The 21621-nt window shown below is 42.6% G+C and overlaps 2 protein-coding genes across 3 annotated transcripts; both read left to right on the forward strand.

Annotated features, from left to right (window-relative positions):
• The first annotated feature begins 3038 nt into the window (after positions 1-3038).
• Positions 3039-9686, forward strand: rae1 (ribonucleic acid export 1). 2 transcript variants are annotated; one of them, XM_078247874.1, is made up of 13 exons: positions 3039-3148; positions 3797-3904; positions 4065-4169; positions 4394-4486; positions 4581-4667; positions 4752-4838; positions 5142-5213; positions 5325-5432; positions 5652-5758; positions 6902-6977; positions 7500-7694; positions 8362-8447; positions 9088-9686. In XM_078247874.1, coding segments are annotated over exons 2-13 (1107 nt in total). In that variant the 5' UTR covers positions 3039-3148; positions 3797-3814; the 3' UTR covers positions 9089-9686. The 2 variants fall into 2 exon arrangements, with proteins under 2 accessions (XP_078104000.1, XP_078103999.1); XM_078247873.1 differs by lacking the exon at positions 9088-9686 and having other exon boundaries at positions 8362-8451.
• Positions 9687-11277: 1591 nt separating this feature from the next.
• LOC144516519 (RNA-binding protein 38-like) lies at positions 11278-21370 on the forward strand. The gene is made up of 4 exons (XM_078247875.1): positions 11278-11727; positions 13924-14047; positions 14591-14645; positions 19522-21370. The coding sequence occupies exons 1-4, from the start codon at positions 11515-11517 to the stop codon at positions 19862-19864; spliced, it is 735 nt and encodes a 244-aa protein (XP_078104001.1). The 5' UTR covers positions 11278-11514; the 3' UTR covers positions 19865-21370.
• Positions 21371-21621: the final 251 nt, after the last annotated feature.

The following is a 21621-nucleotide window of genomic DNA, read 5'->3' on the forward strand; positions in this document are numbered from 1 at the left end:
GTGGGAACAAGCCATACATGAACTAAAATCACACAACCAAATTTCAACTATGCACTTGAGATGTTTTTTCCTCCCCAGCGAAGGTCACTTAACATGGCTCATCCCTGCAAACTCATATAAACAACAAGAGTCCTTCCTATACTACAAACATTTGTAAACATTACAAGTAACTATTTAAGACTTTAAAAAAAACAGTTTTGCTCAAGGACTCTTATGCCAACAGGTCCTCATATATTCATATCATACATCATATTTCCTATATTGACAGCCACATCATCATCCCACGCATTAGAACTGAAGGAGGTTTTACACTATGTCGTAGCACCACCACTGTGAAGGCATTTCTCAGCCTCAGGGATGTACTGTATCTCATAATTGCACCATATTATATTTGCTGAATGTATAGGCCTACTTACTCAGTCCAATAAGAGGTAGGGTTAAAAGGTGTCATATTTGACTGCATGCAGCAGATAAGTACTGAAACGTGGTTTGTTTTGTCTATATGTATTTAGATCTGTTATACTGTGAAGGGTTCGAATTGATCCTGCAATATGCTTATTCTATACACATGACCTCTGGATTGCCCTCAGGGAAGTAAGGCAGATTTTCCTAATTTTCCAAAATTCATTGAGATTGTGTGTCCTTGCAGGCACAACATTTGGAGAAAAAAAAACAGGCCTAACCAGTGTTGGAAAGTACAAAAGTACCTTTACTAATGTAGGCCATTGTAGTATTATTTTGAACCCTTGTACTTTACTTGAGTATTTCCATTTGATGCAACGTTATACTTAGTGAGCTACATTTCACTCAACTACACCAGGCTGACTCAGTCATCTGGCAGCTGAAGATGTGACTTTGCAGATTACTTGCATTCAAAACACACTATCGTTTTATAAAATATTTTGAATTGTTATAGATTCATGGCATATAAAGTAGATACAATAGCTCAATCTTCTTTCTTTCTGCAACAATAAAATACTGCTTACTTATTAACAGAGATGGTGACTCGAGTCTGAGACTCGGACTCGTGTCGCACTTAAGTCGCACAAACAGCTGACTTCAGACTTGACTTGCGACTCGACCCAAAAGACTTCAGACTTGACTCGGACTCAAGCTTCAAGACTCATCAACAACCTGTTTTCATGCAATTATTGCTTTTTAAATCTAAATGTATTCATGTATTTCTATTTTCTTTTATTGGCGCATATACGTTGGGGAAACGTATGACGAGCTGCATGTCCCCTGCCCTTTGCCATAATGTGCAACGTAACGCATGCGTTATGCCTTATGTGCGCGCACTCACACATAAAAATACATTGCCGATGGCGACACCAAGTCCTCCCGGAGTTGTGCCTTTTGTCATTAGTTTTGCTTTCAGTAACTTGGTAAACAGTGGCAGTAAGCCAACAGCTACATGCAAGGTGTGTGGCACCAAGATAAATGATGCCGGATCAACAACGTCGAACTTCATCTGGCATCTCCAAACGCACCCAGATAGGTCAGTCACACACGCTAAGAAAGTGAAACGTTACATTTAGCATATATCGTCACAGGTAACAAGCTAACCATCGCAAAGTATTGTGCTAATGCTGGGAACAGGCACATTGTATCTTTATAGTTAGTAGTTGCTGAGGCTCAGACATCCATGGCGCACAGGAGGCGGGACGCACGGATCCATCTCCCCAGGAACAAATGCTGTGCCGGATGGGCAAACTCATGTGATGCGTAAATGATCCCGTGGGTGATTTGTAGGCTATTAAGTGAACAAGGTGTACCCGGTCCACCAAACACTGGGCCGTCTTGACTGTCTTAATTTTGCACATATTTCTGTTACTGTAGTCCTATTTACTATTTCATTATTTCATCCATGCGTGGCGCAGCGGATCCGTGCGCACTGTCACCTGCCGTGGAGACGCTGGCCTCACTAACCTCTCCTCCTCTGAGTCGGGTCTCCCTCGCGCTGGACTCAGTTTCATTGAGCATACTAACTAACTGTGAAAATAAATAAATAAATGGCATTAGATCAGTGAGTTCAAACTGCTTTTTGTGCGTAATTTGGACTGACACTGAGATGCATGTTGTTCTGTAACTGGTGTGGCGCTGCCACTATTCTCTTGATTTCCACTTCGACATTAGATTTTTGTTGAGTGAAAGAGACGTTACATTTAGCATATATCACCACAGGTAACAAGCTAACCATCGCAAAGTGTTGTGCTAATGCTGGGAACAGGCACATTGTATCTTTATAGTTGTATCCATATGATGTGACAGCTTTAGGTTAATATTTCACCAGGTCAGAGGGCTAGAGGGATGTGTTAAGTAGACCCCATACAGTTACCCCACAACTGATTTTAATACTGTACTGTCTGGATGGTAAGCTACAGGACGTGCTTTGAATTCATAAGATTTAACAATACAGTGTTAGGGACAGATCAGATGGCCAGAGACTTGAGACTTGACTTGTACTCGAGCTCAAAGACTTGAGACTCGACTTGGACTTCCAAAAAATGACTTGTGAACATCTCTGCTTGTTAATGAATTTAATCCAAATAATAACACTCTGAAAGTGGCCATTCTACATAATAAATGACCTAACTTTTCTTTCGACACATTTTTTATAAGACACATTTTGACTTTTACATTAGTTAAATATTGAATGCAGGACTTGTAATTGAGTATTTTATACTGTTGTATTACAACTAATATTTTGGTAATAAAGGTAGTTACCTACCTTACATGATGGTAAGTTATGCACTCTACTAGTAGCCTATTAGCGCATTATTATGAAAGGCCATGCGGAGCGGACTATGGTGGTGATCGGGGGATGAGTTTGTCGGTGGTTGGGAACCATCATGGTAACCTAGCCTACACTTTTTACACCTTGTCCCTGTACTGAATTACACTAACTATCGACAAAGTGCATACAATTAGTTATACAATTCTGAATTACTTCCCTGAAGAATAAAGTGACACTTGCTGTCATGTACTGCCTCCAAGCGTTTACTCTTGACATTGCATGCCTTTACCCGGCCCAAAAACGTCACCAAACTGCGACACACCGAGGAACTAGCGCCACATTTTCGATGCGCCAAATTATTTTGGCATTTTCAGCGTTACGGTTTCTAGCCATAGTTATAACAAATTTGGGGTATGTATCGTGATGTAGTTATGAGACGGTTCTACAGATTATAGAATGTCTAAATACGGTGTTTAAAAATGTTTTAATCCAGTAACGTGAACTAACGTGACTGCCACAGTCTCAAAACTGACTTAGCTAACGTTAGCCAGCGGTGAATTATCATGTTTTATTTTCTGACCGGCGTAATGGCTAATAGTAGTAACGTTACATGCGCTCAAATGTATTTTAAATAACGTTATCATACACGCTTAAACTGCCCATATATTATCATGCCAGAAACCGCTAGCAAGTAACTCAGAAGCTAGCAGCGGTAGCTAACTGTTAGCGTTAGCGTTAAAATTGGCTGTCCAGCTAACTTACGTGTTGTCAATCGTCCTGTCGGGTGACAGGAGTGTTATGATAAAGGACTGGTAGCAAAATAGTGTCGTGTGAAGCTGTGGCTTTAGCTACCTCGCGTTATACACATGCGGTATTTGCTTACCCTCATTTGGATTCAACGTTATGCCCAGTTTGCATCAGCTAACGAAAGTTACCTGTTAACGTTACCACTATCTGGCTTTTGATGATATTGATGCTTAAAGACTGCAGTCAGAAGAATGTAGTCTGCTATTGTGTAAATAACACCGTGCCCCTGCCTTCTCTCGCTCTCTGGCATAGGAATAACGTTAATGTACTATGAGTTTATTTGGGACAACCTCCGGATTTGGAGCAGGAGGGACCGGTGTCTTTGGAAACGCAACAACAGACAGCCATAATCCCATGAAGGTAAACCAGCGTAGTAAATGACAAAATCATTTGACATGTTTTTTTTTTTCTTCTTTTAAATAAATTGTCATGATGGCTTACTGAAAACTGTGCCTTCACCTGTTTACTTGACAGCGTGATGTTTTTTCTGTGTTGTTTATGTTTCTGACTTGTCCTACAGGATGTTGAAGTGACTTCACCTCCAGATGACAGCATCAGCTGTCTGGCTTTCAGTCCCCCCACCATGCCAGGAAACTTCCTCATTGGAGGATCCTGGGCCAACGATGTGAGTTATTCATTCAATCATAATAATGTTGAACAGTAGTAGATTGTGTGATTTAGTGAAGATTATGGATGATCGTATTCATTTGTGTACAGTGGGGTACAGGTCCAGGAGGATCCCTTCACTAGGCTTGTCTTCCATGAAGGACTACTTTTGTACTAGATCATGGTTAGATATTATGCTCCTAAGTAAACACAGTTTATCTATGTGGTATCATCTGTCTTTAGGTCCGGTGCTGGGAGGTTCAGGACAATGGGCAGACTGTCCCCAAAGCCCAACAGATGCACACAGGTCCAGTGCTGGATGCATGCTGGAGCGATGTAAGTCTCATCGTACAAAGCAATTTAAGCTCTGTAGTCAATGCTATCTGTCGGGCCATGGAATAATTTTTGATGTTCTACTCCATTTAACCAGGATGGGAGTAAAGTCTTCACTGCCTCTTGCGATAAAACAGCCAAGATGTGGGATCTTAACAGCAATCAAGCGTTGCAGATTGCACAGGTTGGATGAGAATTCACAGATCAATTATATGGTCATAAGAATGAAGCAGAATCATCTTACACCTCTCACCATTTCTCTTCACAGCATGACGGTCCGATCAAATCAATCCACTGGATAAAAGCCCCGAACTACAGCTGCATAATGACTGGCAGTTGGGACAAAACACTGAAGGTACAACAGCACACGGCACATCTGTATAAAAACATAAATTAGTTTTTTGCATTTAGGGTCCCAAGAACATCTGAAATATGATTGGCCATTGTGCTTCAAAACAGCTTTCTGGTTAACTTTATTTCAGACACTTCTGGATCAACATTTTATCAATGGGCAATGGCCACTATTTTTTCTTGTATTTGTGTAGACGCCTAAATAGAACCATAATGATTACTTAAAAGAGCTAATCAGAGAGTGGTATAGCAAATATTTGTAATGGAGCACTGAGAATCACCTTTTTTTGTTTGTTTTTCACTTCAGTTCTGGGACACTCGCTCTCCCAATCCCATGATGTCTCTGCAGATGCCAGAGAGATGCTATTGTGCAGATGTTGTAAGTAGTTCATAAAGAATATGACATGCATTTTATTACTTGGGGAGTAGATAATTAAATATGTGGATCTTCTTTTTGTGTGTTTTTAACCTCTGTGACTGTAATATGTAGGTGTACCCCATGGCAGTGGTTGCCACAGCTGAGAGAGGCCTAATAGTGTACCAGCTGGAGAACCAGCCCTCTGAATTTCGGAGAATAGACTCTCCTCTCAAACATCAGGTGAATTTTCCTCTTCCATGGAAATGGTTTCTCTTTGTCTTTTCCCACTTCTAATGTCTCTCTGTATACATCGTGCCACTCCTTCTGGTAGTTTTATGTACAGCCAGATTTATTTTCTTTGACTTGATGCGAAATCTAAAGTAAAATGTCATGACATATACTACTGTTCATGTATGACTGTCTTTTGATCCAATGTACTTTTCTGCCGTGGTCCTGCAGCACCGCTGTGTTGCCATATTCAAGGACAAGCAGAACAAGCCCACTGGCTTTGCACTGGGAAGCATCGAAGGCCGAGTGGCCATCCACTATATCAACCCTCCAAACCCGTGAGTGTCTAAAACAATTAATTTCTTACAAGTGAATGAGTTTTGGAAGTCTTGGTACTAGAGATGCACCGATTAACCGGCTGGTGACCGGAATTGGCCAATTTCACGTGATGACATATGCAGATTTGATGCCGGTCAAATGCTGTAAATAAATAACATTGTAAAGGCTGCCATACACAATGCATAGGAATTATATATAGGCTAGCAAATAATAACAATAAACCCACTATTAATTGCATTATCTTAATGCAGTGTAACTACTGTAGCATGTAAATAATGTAAAATACAAACGTGAGCAAGGGCATCAACAATCGCCATTATATCGAATCAACAGCCACGTGCAACCTAGCTAGCAGGTGAAGAACACAAACAACGAAATCACCAGCTAACAATGAACTGACAACATAAGTTATACGACTTACAGTTCTCAAGGACGCACACGTTCTCTTAATACATCCATGACGCACACACGTGAGCTCCACTGGCTAGTTATCCCTTGGACAGACTCTTTTTCCTTTCTCTCTCTTTTTTCCGGGTGGCGCACGTGCACTCGAACAATCACTGCTTGTAGAAGGCCTTTTGAGAAATATCTTTATACTGCATTAAGGCTATATTTATTTTTGTTATTTATATATTATTGTATTGCCATTACCTGTTTTCCCTGTTTTCATACAGACGTTTAGTTTGCTAAATATATAAAAAAGAAATTGTTGGATATTGGATGTGAAAAGAAGGAAATGGTTCTTTCATAACATTGCACTTTAGATGTGTGTTAATTTCCCACACCAGGAGTCATTTATATAGTTCTATTTTATAGCAATCGATTATCTGTTCAAAAAATGTTTCTATGTAAAATGTTCTATTAAAGAAAAGATAGAAAATAAATATTTGTGTGTGCTGTAAAGTGGTTAGAAGAAATGGAATCGGCTAAAATCGGTATCGGCTGGTCAAACTCGAATTAAAAATCGGAATCGGCCTAGAAAATTGTAATCGGTGCATCTCTACTCGGTACAGGTGTTTCTTTAATCCAGTCAAGTATATGCATGTTTAATTATTATTGTTTTTTACATCCTTTAAAAGACAAGGCTCTCTCAGTCAAAAGCCTGAAGTAAAATGTGACACGTGTCCCCTGATCCGTTTCAGAGCCAAAGACAACTTCACCTTTAAGTGCCACAGGTCGAATGGAACCAACACAACCACTCCACAGGACATCTATGCTGTAAGTTACGGATTTCTAAAACAGTGTTGACATTGTGAAGAAAATGCATCTTTTGTGCTCTTAAATGAGATTTTATCATTAACGTATTTGTATTGGAACACAGAGAAATTATACCAGTTTATGGACTTTATTTTCAACAGTTATGATGCAAAGTGTAGCAGCAGACCTTCTGCTTGTCATATTAGGATAAACCGAGGTGGAACTAGGAACATTGGTAATGGATGCCTTGGAAAAACTACAGCTCAAGTTTATGTAGTTAATTACGCCTGTGTTTTTTTTCTATGACATGTCTTATCTGCAGTGAAACAGGTCTGTTAATAGTGTTTCATTTAGCGCAGTGCATTTTTTAATACATCCCTAATGGTATAATTGCAGTATTGGTAGACACCATGTTGCTGGACTCTTTTCTTTCTTTTTTTTCACAGACGCCATCATTACAATGTAGTCACCCTGATACACTAACCAGCCTAGTTATAATGTTTCCTTATGTCTCGTCTGCTGATTTCCGTTTTCTCCCGTCAGGTGAATGCCATCTCCTTCCATCCTGTCCATGGCACACTGTCTACTGTGGGCTCGGATGGGCGCTTCAGCTTCTGGGACAAAGACGCCCGCACCAAGTTGAAGACCTCGGAGCAGCTCGACCAGCCCATTACGGCTTGCTGCTTCAACCACAACGGCAACATCTTTGCGTATGCTTCCAGTTACGACTGGTCGAAGGTAGGAGGTGTAAAATCTTTACAAACAAGTGTTTGTATACTACAATAGTTGAAAACGGTGGCAGGGTTTTTCTAGCATAGAGAAAGTTTTGGCGGACAAAGAGCTCTCCTTCCGCCGGAGCGCCGACTGCTGCCTGTTTGCGCGGCAGGCCGCACTGCCGTCTATCAGTATTAAATTGAAACAGTTTCATAACTTGTAAAAACATCGTAGTAGCGTTAAATAATTTTTTCCCCCATGTTTTGGTACATTTTGTTTTAACACCTGATGCGAGCCGTATGTTAGTGCGCATGAAAACCAAAGTTTCGAGAGCTTTAGCGGCGTTGACCTATCTCCCTGAGTGAGCTGCAGAGACGTCGTCTCGCTCCGCCTCTCTGCTGAGCCCCGTTCAAGTAACCGTAGCAGTTAAACTGTATGTCACACACTGGTTAGATTTGCAATTAATCCGCAGTTCACATGCCTGCCGAACCGTAGGGGCAGTCCATTACCCTACTGTAGGCCTATTCAACATCACTGACAATAGAAAACATTACACTTCATAATGTTTTGTATTCATAACACTATTGTATTAGTATACAAATTAGCTACAACAGTGATAGCCATGGATTACCTTATGTAAGTCACAAATTTTATTTATTTATATGTTGTGCATCTCATCTGAATTCCTCAGGGTCATGAGTACTACAACCCCCAGAAAAAGAACTACATCTTCCTAAGGAATGCTGCCGAGGAGCTGAAGCCTCGGAACAAGAAATGGTGAGAGAAGGGCAGTCGCTGTCTGTAAACCTGGAGACCGCGGTCACTGTACGGGGCTACCCCACTTCCTCAATACCCTTGTGACTCGCAATGGGGCCTTTCAAGGCACCCCATGATCCCGTGCATGGATCTGGGCAGTGACGGTAGACATGAGTCTGAACTCTGTACTGCGACAAGTAGCCATTTTGTATGGGAATGGTACTGTACTGACCTGAGTGAAGTCATTTTGAAGGCTTGTGTGGTTTCTGCTGTAATGGTGTATACAAGCTGCATTTGCAGCTGTACAGTCTGGAATTTTGGCATGAAGCCTGTTGGCTTTGTTAGAGCATTTATCTTGTAAGCAGTAAGGCTTTGAAGTGTTTGCTGTGACATTGACTAGATATTTAAATAGCCTGTTATTTATTGAATTGTGTAGATAATGAAAATATTCAGGAAATATTAGGCAATATTAATAACATGGGCAAGCAATGAGTTACAATAAATCGTCTGCAAGGATTGATTTTTGTCTGCTGAAGAGTGATATTGTACTGTTTTGTGCAAAAAAAGGACACAGTGAACACTTGTTTCACACACCCTTTCAGAAATAAACAAAAAGTAAGAAAAATATTCTTTGTGACTGACTGCTCCCTCCTGTCTTTAGATTCGTCGTGCCAAGTCGCCTCTCTTGTGGGGAAATGTGGAAGACCTACTGCTTTAGTGTGTGTGTGTACGCTCGAGACAGACCTCTTCCTTTCGGCAAACACCTGGACCAATGCCGTGGCGCGGCATACTGTGCATGGACCAATCAGAGGGGCCTACCCAACCTGGAGTTGATGACAGCCGTGTGACAATTGGTCTTAGAGGTCATCATAAAAGGGGAGGGCTTTATTTGTCATTCATCTTGATGTTTCGATTATTTTTTTTTTTTTGTCCTGCTCCATTTTTTTTGTACAGCTTTCCAAAGACTTTTCATTCTCTTTTGATTTGCTGTTACTCAGTGGTTTAGCTCAATGAATGACACTAGGATGTAAAATAAATAAACTGCATACTATTATATTTGAACATGTTTAATCCAACCTAAAGGGGGAAGGTTAAAATGAACCTATTATGTTTGCTGTTTAAATGTTTGTTGGGGATTCACGGAACTGTATTTTGCATGAAACCATGAACCACTGTCGTGTATCAGCTGTAAATCTCTTCATCGTGTGGATCAACACAACGTGAAAATGATAAACCTTGGACAACATCTGTATCACATGACACCTCCTGTCTCCTTGTTTTAACAGAAGTTAACCAGCAGGTGGAGCATTTTGACTTGCAGTGTCTCTTAACTGCAGCAGTTACCTGAAGAGAAGTTAAAGAGCTAAACAGGACAAACAAGATCAAAGCAGGACAGTGGGGTTCTTCATCCAGGTTAAGTTCTTTTGATAGGGATACACAGCTGGAAATTGGGTTTATCAAGAGGATATGAATGAAGCAGCTACAAAGGCCATGTGTGAAAAGTGAACCAGTTCATGGAGGAGAAGGTGTGAATTAAATGCCTTTTTATTGAGGTCATTAGAGTATCACCTAACTGTTAGCTTGACCCTTGGTACTTAGCAGTGGAGCTCCAAGGCACCGGGGGCGGGAGGACATGCTGTTGCCACAGTTCATCGGCTCCTCTCAGCTTTCATGGGGTGAGACTAGTACCACTCAACCATTGTTTCCTGTACTGTTCATTAATTCAAGCTGTACGAGTTTCTTTTTAACTTATTGAGTTCTCCAGGTCGACTGCATTCGTGATAATAAATTAGGCTTGCTCCTATAAGCACCAGAAGAGCAATAGTATAATATATAATTGTATTTGGACAGTCAAGCAATTAGAAAGCTAACTGTTGGATTGACCTGTTGCTGTGGACCCTTGGATCTACCCTTTCCTGCACAGATATCAGTGTTTATGAATAGCATGTAGGGACCTGTAGCAAGCATAACTGTGGCACTGGAAAAAATAAGAGCTTTGAGCTCAAGTGCACACTTGTTCCCTTATTTTGCTAAATGTGCCAATCATTTGCTTTTATGATAGGGTAATAAGAGATGACCTGTTGTGGCAGGCCCAATGACATTTGTCATTCACAAAAGAACACTATACCTGTCTGGACTTTGACATTGCCTCTCCAAAAGGGAGTAAGAAATAATCACACTTACTTTGTATATAACTATAGTAGTTTTAAATGAACAACCCATGGTATGTTGTACTGTAACACTATTCCAATAGAATATATTTGTGAGACCACATTAGGTCATCACACTCAATTAAAAAAATTCAAAACTAGAAGAGTACATTAAGAATATTATCAAAGTAAGCTCTTTGTCTGTGATGTGATTTTCCCTTTATTAAGTAATTAAGTGATAGGATATTTTTAAAGTTAAGATTAAAAATCCAGCATAACAGATTATAATGTAATGCTTAAACGTTTGTGTTTTAGTTGAAGTGGTGTAGTTTCCCTTGTCCTTTTTGTTTCGGCTGCACTCTAAAGTATTACTTGCACCACTTGTATTTTTGCTTGTCACGATTATAAAGTAAAGTCACAGCAAAAGTATAATACGCATACTTAAACGGCTGCTTATTAAAGTTTGGAAAGGTGATTTAGGCCAAATGCCGAGACAATTACTTCCTCATTACAGTAGTACAATGCACCATGTGGCAAAGCCGGGCTTTTCTTTGTGTCGTAAAGGACAAAAGCAGGTGCAGCAGAGCGCCGGGGAAGGCGGACCAATGGGAGGAGCCGATGCCCAAGTTGGCAATCAGCGATTAAGCTGATTGGGCAATAGTTATGTGTAGGCGTGGCCGCAGTCATGGCATATAAAACCTCCCGGCGCTTATTCTCAGCAGCGAAGAAGCAACCAGTTTGGATGCTACCGGATCAGTCCACGCATCGTGAATCATAGTTGTCATCAGGTTGCTACAACTTTGAGCGAAGGTCATAACAGATAAGGAAAACTGCAGCATAATATAGTGAAATATTAATTTTAGTTTCACTGATGCTGGGACGTTGTTAAGCGCTTAGTATATTTTCAGCGTGCCTCTGGTCTTCTCTCCTGCTGACCAATGCTTCTGCATCAGTTCATGAACGGAGCTCTGGAAGTCATGCATCCCACACCGCTTCAGAAAGACACTACTTTTACCAAAATCTTTGTCGGGGGGCTGCCATACCACACGAACGATGCTTCACTGAGAAAATACTTCGAGGCCTATGGGGACATTGACGAGGCTGTGGTGATAACGGACAGACAGACCGGTAAATCCAGAGGATACGGCTTTGTGAGTACAAACAGGACAGCCATGCACCATAATATCCACCATGAGACCAACACGTAGCTCTCATTCACAACTTTGAGACACTATCAAACCACATTACAACTTACTTTACGTACTTTGCTGTATCTCCGCCATACAGCTAAGTTCCTGGCGATTTTTTTTTTTTGCGTCTGCATAACACTTCTATGTAGTGTTGGTGTCTCTCCGCCACTCTTTATATGGGCATTTATATAAATATCCATACTCGTTATATCTAACGTTACTGTATGTAATCATTAATGTCAAAGGTAATCCTCCACTTAAGCTTACTCGCATAATTGCACAGCATCTATGTTTTTTCGCCTGACTGGCTGTTACTTTAACTTGATGAGGGATCACACACACAAGTTGATGGGTAACTAAGAAGATTATATTTCAACATATGTCTGATGCCCAACCCAATGGAGTCCCCCTGTGTGTGTGTGTGTGTGTGTGTGTGTGTGTGTGTGTGTGTGTGTGTGTGTGTGTGTGTGTGTGTGTGTGTGTGTGTGTGTGTGTGTGTGTGTGTGTGTGTGTGTGTGTGTGTGTGTGTGTGTGTTGCTTTATATGGTTATTTTGGAGCAGTGGGGAGGTTGACCTTGCACACCCTGCTCTCCATTGTGAAGGGCCGGAGCAGTCGGCCGTAGCACATGATTTGCATCATATCTTGGCTGTTGAGAGAAATTCCTACATCAACAAATTGGCTCTTTAGTAGTCTACAAATTTATGTTATATTTGCCTTTGGTCTTTTTGATTCAGTGGACAACCAAAACAAAAAAGCCATATAAAATACTTTGAAGTTCATCAAATATAAACTGAGCTGTACCTGGTCTTGCCTCCCTTCTGATCTCTCGGCTCATGGTGTCGTGTGGGAAAAGTGCTGTTTACCGCTACATTAATCACTAGCTGATTCTTGGCCACAGTTGCTTTAAGTCAGATTAATGAGAAATATTCAAGGACCCTTGTGACCCTTGTCTAATTTTAACCTACTATACTAGGTGACTTATCCTGTTGCAGGCAGATAAAGAGAGTTATTCTGTCTTTGGCACAAAGCAAAGCAGCACAAGAAATGCAAATATTTACCAGGACCTTGAAGAGACACATCAGTACTAATGTACTGTCAGGCCAAAGAAGGAATGGAAAACTGTTATGGGTGCATGTTTATTTCTAAAGGCAGAATTGTAAGACAATTGCTCTCTGTGTTTACACATCAGCTCTGAGAGGAAAGCTATCCTGTGAGTCTAGCTGGTATTCAACGGCTGTGGCTGAGGCTGGAGTTTCAGGTTTAACAGGCTCAGGGCAACGTGGGTGCTGCCCAGGGCTACGCCATGTTAGATCAGCACTTTATACTTATACTGCACACTTTTTGTGGGGCATGAGGCAACCTGCTTATTCTGTTTTCTGAGCGTTCCAGTCGGAGAGGTAGCTGGCAGCAGGAAGGGAGGGAGGCGCCCCAAAGCTGAGCTCACCTTTTTTCTAAACACACTTTAGAGGTGGATTAGTAGAACCCCCCCCACAGCAAGGCTCTTCACAGTGTAAACACAGCCTTGTTCCTTCCTGTGTGTTCACAACACAGGCCCTGGAGTGGGCTTAGTTCCGGATCCTTCCACTATGAAGAGGCATACTGCTTTTAAAAACGTCCTCTTAAACAATGCAAGCCGTGGCCTACATTTACTGCTCGGTCCACACACCGAGGTGACTGAACCTTCTGAGTTGGCAGAATGTGGCAAACAAAACAGAAGGACTCGTCTAAAGCCAGGAGGGAGAGAGGAGGGGTGGACTAATACCAATCTCCTTAATATTTTATCCCTAATTGGATAAGCTCCTTGTTGCTCTTCCCAGAACCATATTTCAGCAGGTCTGCCTGTGGCTGAGTGGCAGTCAAGTGTCTGGCTAGTGGCAACTGCTGCAGTGGGCAGTTTTCAAAGCTTATCATTGTGTTTTGTTTGTAGTTTCCCTTTTTCGTCAGAATCCTAGCAATGGAAAGTCTGTAAGGGAACTTTTTATGATAAGGCCATCGGTCTAAGTCCTGTTTTATGCATTTCAAATGTTTTTGTTTTTGTTTTTCTTGAATAGTTGATGTGTCACCAGCCCGGGACACCTTGCTGCCATCTGTCCGTTACATGAGATAATGATTTTGTTCCTGTGAGACCTTGTTGACAAGCCTCACTCTGTCACCAGGTGACGATGACAGACCGAGGAGCAGCAGAGAGAGCCTGCAAGGATCCCAACCCCATAATCGATGGCAGGAAGGCCAACGTGAACCTGGCCTACCTGGGTGCAAAACCCCGCAGCATACAGACAGGTGAGATATGCCGTTCCAAGGTAACTTCACCCAAAGAAACCAGCGGTGATTAGAACATAAAACTGGTTTAAAACTAGAGCTGCAAGCAGGTATACCGTGGTTCATGCAGTCTCGGTCCAATAAGACCGTCCACAGTGTCCATATTAAAGTCAAAGTCAACTTTATTGTCAATTCGGCCATATGTACAGGACATATAGAGGATCGAAATGACATTTACATGTATAGAAAACAACAAACTAAACAAAAAACAACAAGGGTTTGAAAATACTAGGATACAAACCAAATACAAAGTGAAGTTAAAGTTGCAGTCCAGACTTTTTGGAGGCAGAGGGGAGAGAGTTAGGATTTTATTTTTATATACCAAAAATGTCCCGAATGCATACATGCTTTACTGTTGCTTATTGCGCATTTGTAACTGTTTCATTTGTGGTAGGTTTGAAACAGGCACTGCCTCTGTCTCTCCATGCCCTCTGTGTATTGTTCTCTGGTCCTCCTCTGTAAATGCAAATGTGTGTGTCTGACAGCCGGCCTCCTTTCTTCCAGGCATATCCATCGGAGTGCAGCCCATTCACCCAGCACTCATCCAGAGGCAGTATGGGTAAGTGAGCGGGAGTGGGTGCTTGTAATACACTCTGTGGGACGCCACTAGGCTACTATTTGTTTGACAAACAAGGCCTCTGGAAAGTACATGTCAGTTTCTGTGTCCACATGCAACTCCAGAAGTAGTCTTTTAGCATATTTGAGTTTTGTAGGGCTGGGTGATGTTTCACATATCTGTGGTAATAGAAGAGCATTCCAGAGATGAATGTGTGACTTACTTGTGGACTTCTGTCAGGAGCATCTTGGCTCGTGTACATGCCTGATTGGGCTTTGTCACGGAGAAGACTTCCTAGAAGTGGCTGTGTTGTAGAAACAGCCTGGATAGCGTCTAGGAGCCATGGTCTGCTGAGCAGCTAATGAACATTTCACTGGAGTAATGAGTCTCCACCCCCTGCAGCTCTCAGATGTCATCTCTCACCACAAATACCATTAGAAGTCAAGTTTACAAAGTGGTTTTGTGTCCAGGTTTTGACACGTAGTGCTTATAGAAATGCAAACTAACAAATGGCAACATTTATGTTCATTTGTTTCATGCTAGTGCTGAAACAAATGGTTGATTATTTGATCAACAGAAAACCACACGACAATTTTGATCAGTAAATTGTTTAAGGTATATCTAAATGTCAACACTTGCTGGTTCGATCTTCTAAAATTCGAGGATTTTCTGGTTGCTCTATTTTTGAATTATTGTAAATTGAAGATCTTTGGGTGAAAAAAACAAACGGCAATTCATCATGGGCATTTCCCACTGCTTTATGACGTTTTACATACTAAATGATTCATCCATTCATTGAGATAAATGATGAACAAATCTCTAATCCGAATTATCATTAGTTGCAGCCCGGAATATGTTTTCAGGGTAGAGATGAAACATTAACAGATTAACAGGAAATGAACAGGCAACAATTCGGATAATCGGTTAACAGTTTAACCCATATTCGGCCATAAATGACAAAAAATTTACTGAATCCAGCTCGGTCAAAACGAGATGGATTTCAGCTTTCCCTCTGGGAAATTGTAACGGCACTTCAAAATATTTTTGGATGGTTCATAATGTAATTAATTGAACACATAACTGGCAGATTAATAGCTAATGAAATAATCAGTAGTATATGACTCCAGAGCATGTGAGCCCTTCATGGAACTCCCAGGACAGTCCACATGGACGACGACAAAAAAGAAACATTTGGTGGTGTCAAAAAAGACATGCGCGAAGTGTACATCAGCCATATCCTCTGTAAGATCTTATTGGGTCTGAATGATAAACCTTGGAGTCCACTAGGGACATGTCCTATCATGTTCAAGACCTCAGGTGGACACTGGAAAGTCCCTCCAATGTCCGTGCTCCTGCTACCATAGTGAGCACGGATGGCACCAAAACCCTGAGGGTTTGAAATGTGGAGCACAGTGCTGCTTTGAGGCATGTGCCTGACAGGTGCTGGTTCATATTACAGCCTTTTACACCCCCTTAATCTCCCATGACCACCACCCCAGAGACGTAGTTAGGCGCATGGAGCACCTGTCTGCCTGCCAGCCTGCCTCGGAGTTTCCTCTGGCGGGTGATTGACGCAGGCCTCCCTAAGATGCAAGTACAAGTGGCTTTTCTTTCAGCCTCTCTTCTCCCCCCCCAAACCCCCCGTGATAGCATATGGTGTGAGGACATGGTCTGAAGTAGGATTTTGAACATGCTGGAGCATTGCGTGTAGCAGTGGTGTCCTTGTTCAGGCTTACTGCTGTGTATGTGTGTGTTTAGCTGTTGTCAGCAAATGCTGTGGACTGTGGGGGCCAGAGGGGGGTCACTGAGGCCAAGAACATAGTTTTGATGGGGAGGGGAGGCGTTGTCAGTTTGTTTGCAGAGTCATCTCCTCTCATGCCTCACCACCTCCACTCCGTCTCCCTATGCTTTCCCACATCACATGTATCCCTTTTTATTCCTTGTAGCACTGTTTTTTTTAACTTTAATTTCTCCCATTAAAGTGCTGCCACTACCAGTACGTCCGATAGAGACACTGAAAACTGACACCTGTGTGTGACTGGGAGGGAGGAGGCGGGTGGACGGGGGTTAAAGAGGAGATTGAGGGGGAGGTTATCTGGGTTTATTATGGGACTAATGCCTAATGAGGCAGTGTGCTCCCTAGGAAACTCACCTCTCCAGGTGCCAAACAAAAGATCTTTTTCCCTCCTGCTTTTAAAGAATATTCACAATCCTCTTCAAACAAAGAGGAAATGAATATCAAGCTGTCTTACAAGTATTGTAAGCTGTTGTTTAATTCCCCGACCCAGTCCAGTCCTGTCTGTTTTCACACTTTGTGTTGCAGTGAGTCATGCGCTGAAGGTCATTTGTGTTATTGTGTAGAAATATTTAGCTGTTCGGTGTGATATCGCCCAGGCTTTTCGCATTAGCTCATTACGTTGCCTTCATGATGATGATTGCTTCGGCCTGTATTTGGGGAGCATTTTCTCTCTAGTGTCTCAGCCTGCCATCCGCAGAGTGACGCTATGTCAAACACACACAGACTGGCCGTCAGCACAAAACCAGCTGACCTATGATCTTCTGGCCTTCATCCACATGCCCCACAATCCACTTGGCATCTGGCGTCTCTGTGGCCCCGGGAGCTCGCTACTGTCCCCAACTTGTCCCTCTCTTCTCTTTTAGATAGAAGCTAAAATGACATCTCCATCTTTCTGGGCACACCAAAGATATAATGCAGGAGTGCTCGGTCTATCCTTAACTCCCTTCAGGCTTACATTATTTACATTATTTTTTCTATTCCACTTTACCTTTTCAGTTGATTTTAAGCCTAGATTAAGGCAAAGAGCCTGTGGCAACACACAGCCAAGGCCACGGCGAAGGCAGACTCATTATACATGATGCGAGGGAAAGCACAGATGCCCCACAGCATTAATGTATGGCAATCTTAGAAAGCTGTGTGTGAGAGCGAATGCTTCTTTGTACGTAGCTCAATAGCACTGTGAGGGCAAAGTGTAGATTGCGCTCATGGGAGGGGGGAAGGGGGTGTTACTTTCATTTGCTTATGCTTACTTGTTACATGCTACTGTTATCTGGTTGAATGTCTGTCACTTTTTTCCCCCCTTCACGCTGAGCTTCTGTAACTTGTTTCTACCACATTGTTTGTTTGAAATTGTCATTGTGGAAAAACATTTAAACACACAAATACAGGTTTCTTGGCTAAAGCTGCCATCAGCCCTGCTCTATATATGTTTGCAATGTCATATCATAGGTTGGTTTTTCTTTGTTATTCTGAATTTGATGGGACTCTTAATTTGTAACCGTACACACACATGTCTGCACCCCCAATGCTTCTTAATCACATCTCTGTATTGACTTGCTGATACAATAGGACCTTAATGTTATTGCTGACAATAATCATTGCTATCCAACCTTCTGCCATGGTTGCTCTCGGCTGCCAGCTGACCAGTGTACCAGCAGATGATCAGAAGATGCCCACAGTGCAGGACTAGCCCCGAGGAGGGGTTTGACAGAAAATGTCTGATCGCACCCCCCCCCCCATCCTCCCTCCCTCAGCCAGCCTCTCTCCAAGGTGCCAGTGATGGCTTGAGAGTGCAGTGCAGTGTGCTGTGATGGATTGGAGTGGAGTGCCTTTTTATCTTTTGTGTGATATGAACAGAAGAGGTTTTGCTGATTGCGGTGTGACTCTTTCCCTATTAGTGTGTGTGTGTGTGTGTGTGTGTGTGTGTGTGTGTGTGTGTGTGTGTGTGTGTGTGTGTGTGTGTGTGTGTGTGTGTGTGTGTGTGTGTGTGTGTGTGTGTGTGTGTGTGTGTGTGTGTGTGTGTGTGTGTGTGTGTGTGTGTGTGTGTGTGTGTGTGTGTGTGTGTGTGTGTGTGTGTGTGTGTGTGTGTGTCCCCTATCATTGCATGCTTATTTCTTTTGCGGTGTTGACTTCATGGCCGCCTCTCATTACTGATCCTCTTTGTCTTCTGGAATGAATCTGTTAAATAAAAAAAATAAAAAAAACCTTTAGACTTAAATTTAAATGCAGTGCATGAAGGCAAGATATATTCATCAGTGCTGAGGAGCGTACGTCAACGTCACATTTGTTGTGACTATTTTGTCTTTGTCTCGGGGTGTGTGTCACTGGATGGTTCTCCCAAAAGCGTAGTATAAAAGATAAAAGCTCTCAAAAACAATAGTCAGTTACATCATCCTATTTTTTTTTTTAGTAAAGGAGGGGGTCTTCTTCTCTCTGCCACAACCATCCCTCCCTGTAGACAACAAACCCAGGAGAGATACTTCAAGTCCTGACTAAAAATAGACTCCTAAAGACTTCTCTTCTTCTCTTTCCTCCATGGATAAAGCACAGACAGAGAAGAACAGACATCACAGCCCCCAGACCCCACAGCTCTAATCAGCTACGTCTGAAAGCTGGCCCATGAGACACGGCAGAGCCTGGCACCCAACCCTGATGAGCTCCCCCGCCACCATTACTCCCCCAGCTAGCATCATCGTGTGTGTGCGCAGCTGTTAAAACACTCTGTTGATGCCTGAGCTTGAAAACCTGCCAGTAACGGCTGACTCTGTCATTCACCCCCCCGTCTACCTCAGGAGGCCCTACCTAACAGGTTTTGTAGGTTTACTAACTGACACTGAGGGTTGAGTCACCTTCGCCTTCTAACCTCTTCTGTCTCTCGTCTATGTAGTCTTTAATAACCGTGGATATCCGTGTGAGGACTCTCTAATTCAAAACACCAACAGAGAGTTTATATTCCCAACATGCTCGCCCCCTGGGAGCAATGTAAACAATAAAAGCCCTGTGATTTCTCTGTTCTGGTGCTTCAGCCCCCCAGTCTAATAACACCCCCCCCCCTTGTTTGGTCTTTTTCTCTGTGAACAGGTTGGCCCAACAATATGTCTACCCCCAAGCCTATGTGCAGCCCAGCCTGATGCTACCCACTCAGGTTTCCAGCTCCGTCAGCAACAGCCCCTACATGGACTACAGCGCAGCCTACACCCAGTACGCTCAGGCAGCCTTTGAGCAGCAGTACCCGTATGCCGCCTCCCCAGCTAGCTTCCTGGGCTACAGCTACGCCACCAGCCCCACAGCCACTGCCGGTCCGGCCGCCACCGCCACAGTTCCAGCCACCGTCCATCCGACCCTCCCCTCCACCACTGGCCAGGCCCAGGCCTTCCTGCACTATGCCCCGCAGCAGCACATCCAGCCGGACCGTATGCAGTGAGTCTGTGAAGGAAGAGGAGAAGGAGAGCGGTACAGGTGGTGGTGGAGGAGGAGGGAGTAGGGGATGCGGACCTTTGGACAGAGGATGGCAAAACGCCCTACAGGGTGACCCAGCTATCATCAGCAGAGGCTTTCAGGAAAAAGGGTGGGACTATTGCACTATACGATCAGGATGAGTCGTTTGCTCATTGGCTAAGGGGTTGGGAGGGGTTGGAGGACTGTCAATGTTCAGATTGGGAAGCTAAAACGGCATAAAGTATGTGATCGCTTCCAAGGGCTTCCAGAAGCTGACACTTCATTTTTTTTTATTATTATTTTATCGTCATTTATTATTGTATTAATGTCATTGTCAATGTTTGTATGCCATTATTATCAATGTTATCATGTTTTTGGCTCAATCAGTGGAAGTTATGTGTCCATGGTACATATTCATGATGGAGAGCTGTCTGGGACATGTCACACCTCTTTCCTCCCGACTCCAGAGTATCTGGGGCGGATATGAAGAGAACTGCTGCTTTAAGACACTCGGGGACAGTCAGAAATGTGGGGTGCAGGGTGAAGACAGGTTGGGGATTTGGAGAGGCTTACAGCCTGCCTTTCTGCGGTCCCCATCCTGGTGCCATCCACAGTAAGGTAGAGCACTGACTGCCCCATGAACAAACCTCCAGCCGTTAGCTCCACAACACAGGAGGACAATGAGAGATTTCACCTCAAGGACAAAACGGAACAAAAGTTTTCAGTATACAAGACATGTTTTGAGACTGTGATGTTAGGACTACACTTTTTTTTTTAAATTCTTATTAATTAAAGAGGCCTTAATAAATGAGAAACTCTTTTTTTGAATCTCCTGATTTTTCAAGCGCTCCCCCCACCACAGAACCAAGTGCAGAGAGCCCTTTGTAACTGGCCTTTCAGCAGTCAGTCACTTTAATCTGGCTTACTTGGGTCTTGATCATTTCAAATGGATGTAGATAATCACATGCAGTATGTGGGCGATGGGGACCAGGAGCGCTGTGCATCATTGTTAAAAGGTAGCAGGACACTGATCTTAAATACCAGTGTATTTTCTTTCTTTCTGACGGAGATTGTCACAAATTGTTGCTCTCAAAAGGACATTCGTGTACAGCAATTTAAAATGTTTTCAGTCATCAAGTACATTTACAATATTTATATGTAGGTATTTATATTAGGAACTAAGTTAAGATAGCTTCTTTTTTTTTTTTTTCTTTCTTTTTTTTGTTACTATGACTATGGTTGCAGCACTGATTTCATTTAACCTGCAGAGGCACACCTACAAATCCACAGGTGTTGTATTCATTTAGTTTTTTGTTATTTCACCACATCAGTGGATTTGCCCGGGTGCATGGCAACTACAGTAGATGCTCCTTTGTAGATCCTTAACCGGTTGCATCAGAAATTCTCTAGATTTTTTCAATAAAGATGTCTTTTACAGTCCCTTCAAGAAGCCATAACAAAAAAAAATGGAAATAAAGACTTTGTACTTAAAGATGACTCTTGACTTCTTTGATAGTAAAAATGAAGCCAAAAATAAAAATCAAAAAAGGTCCTTTATCCTTTACCGACAGACTTCAAAATGCCCCCACGTGAGTGACTTGTGTCTACAGTATGTTATTGCAGTGTCACTTTATTCAGAACCAAACTGAAAGGCAGATCCTGCTTTGATACTGTGAAAACCCTGTGGGGTGATAGGGTTCACTTATGTGTGTGAGTGTGCTTGTTATCAAGGCTGTGTGTGCT

Source organism: Sander vitreus, chromosome 4 (assembly GCF_031162955.1).
Source record: "Sander vitreus isolate 19-12246 chromosome 4, sanVit1, whole genome shotgun sequence".
NCBI classification, from domain to species: domain Eukaryota; kingdom Metazoa; phylum Chordata; class Actinopteri; order Perciformes; family Percidae; genus Sander; species Sander vitreus.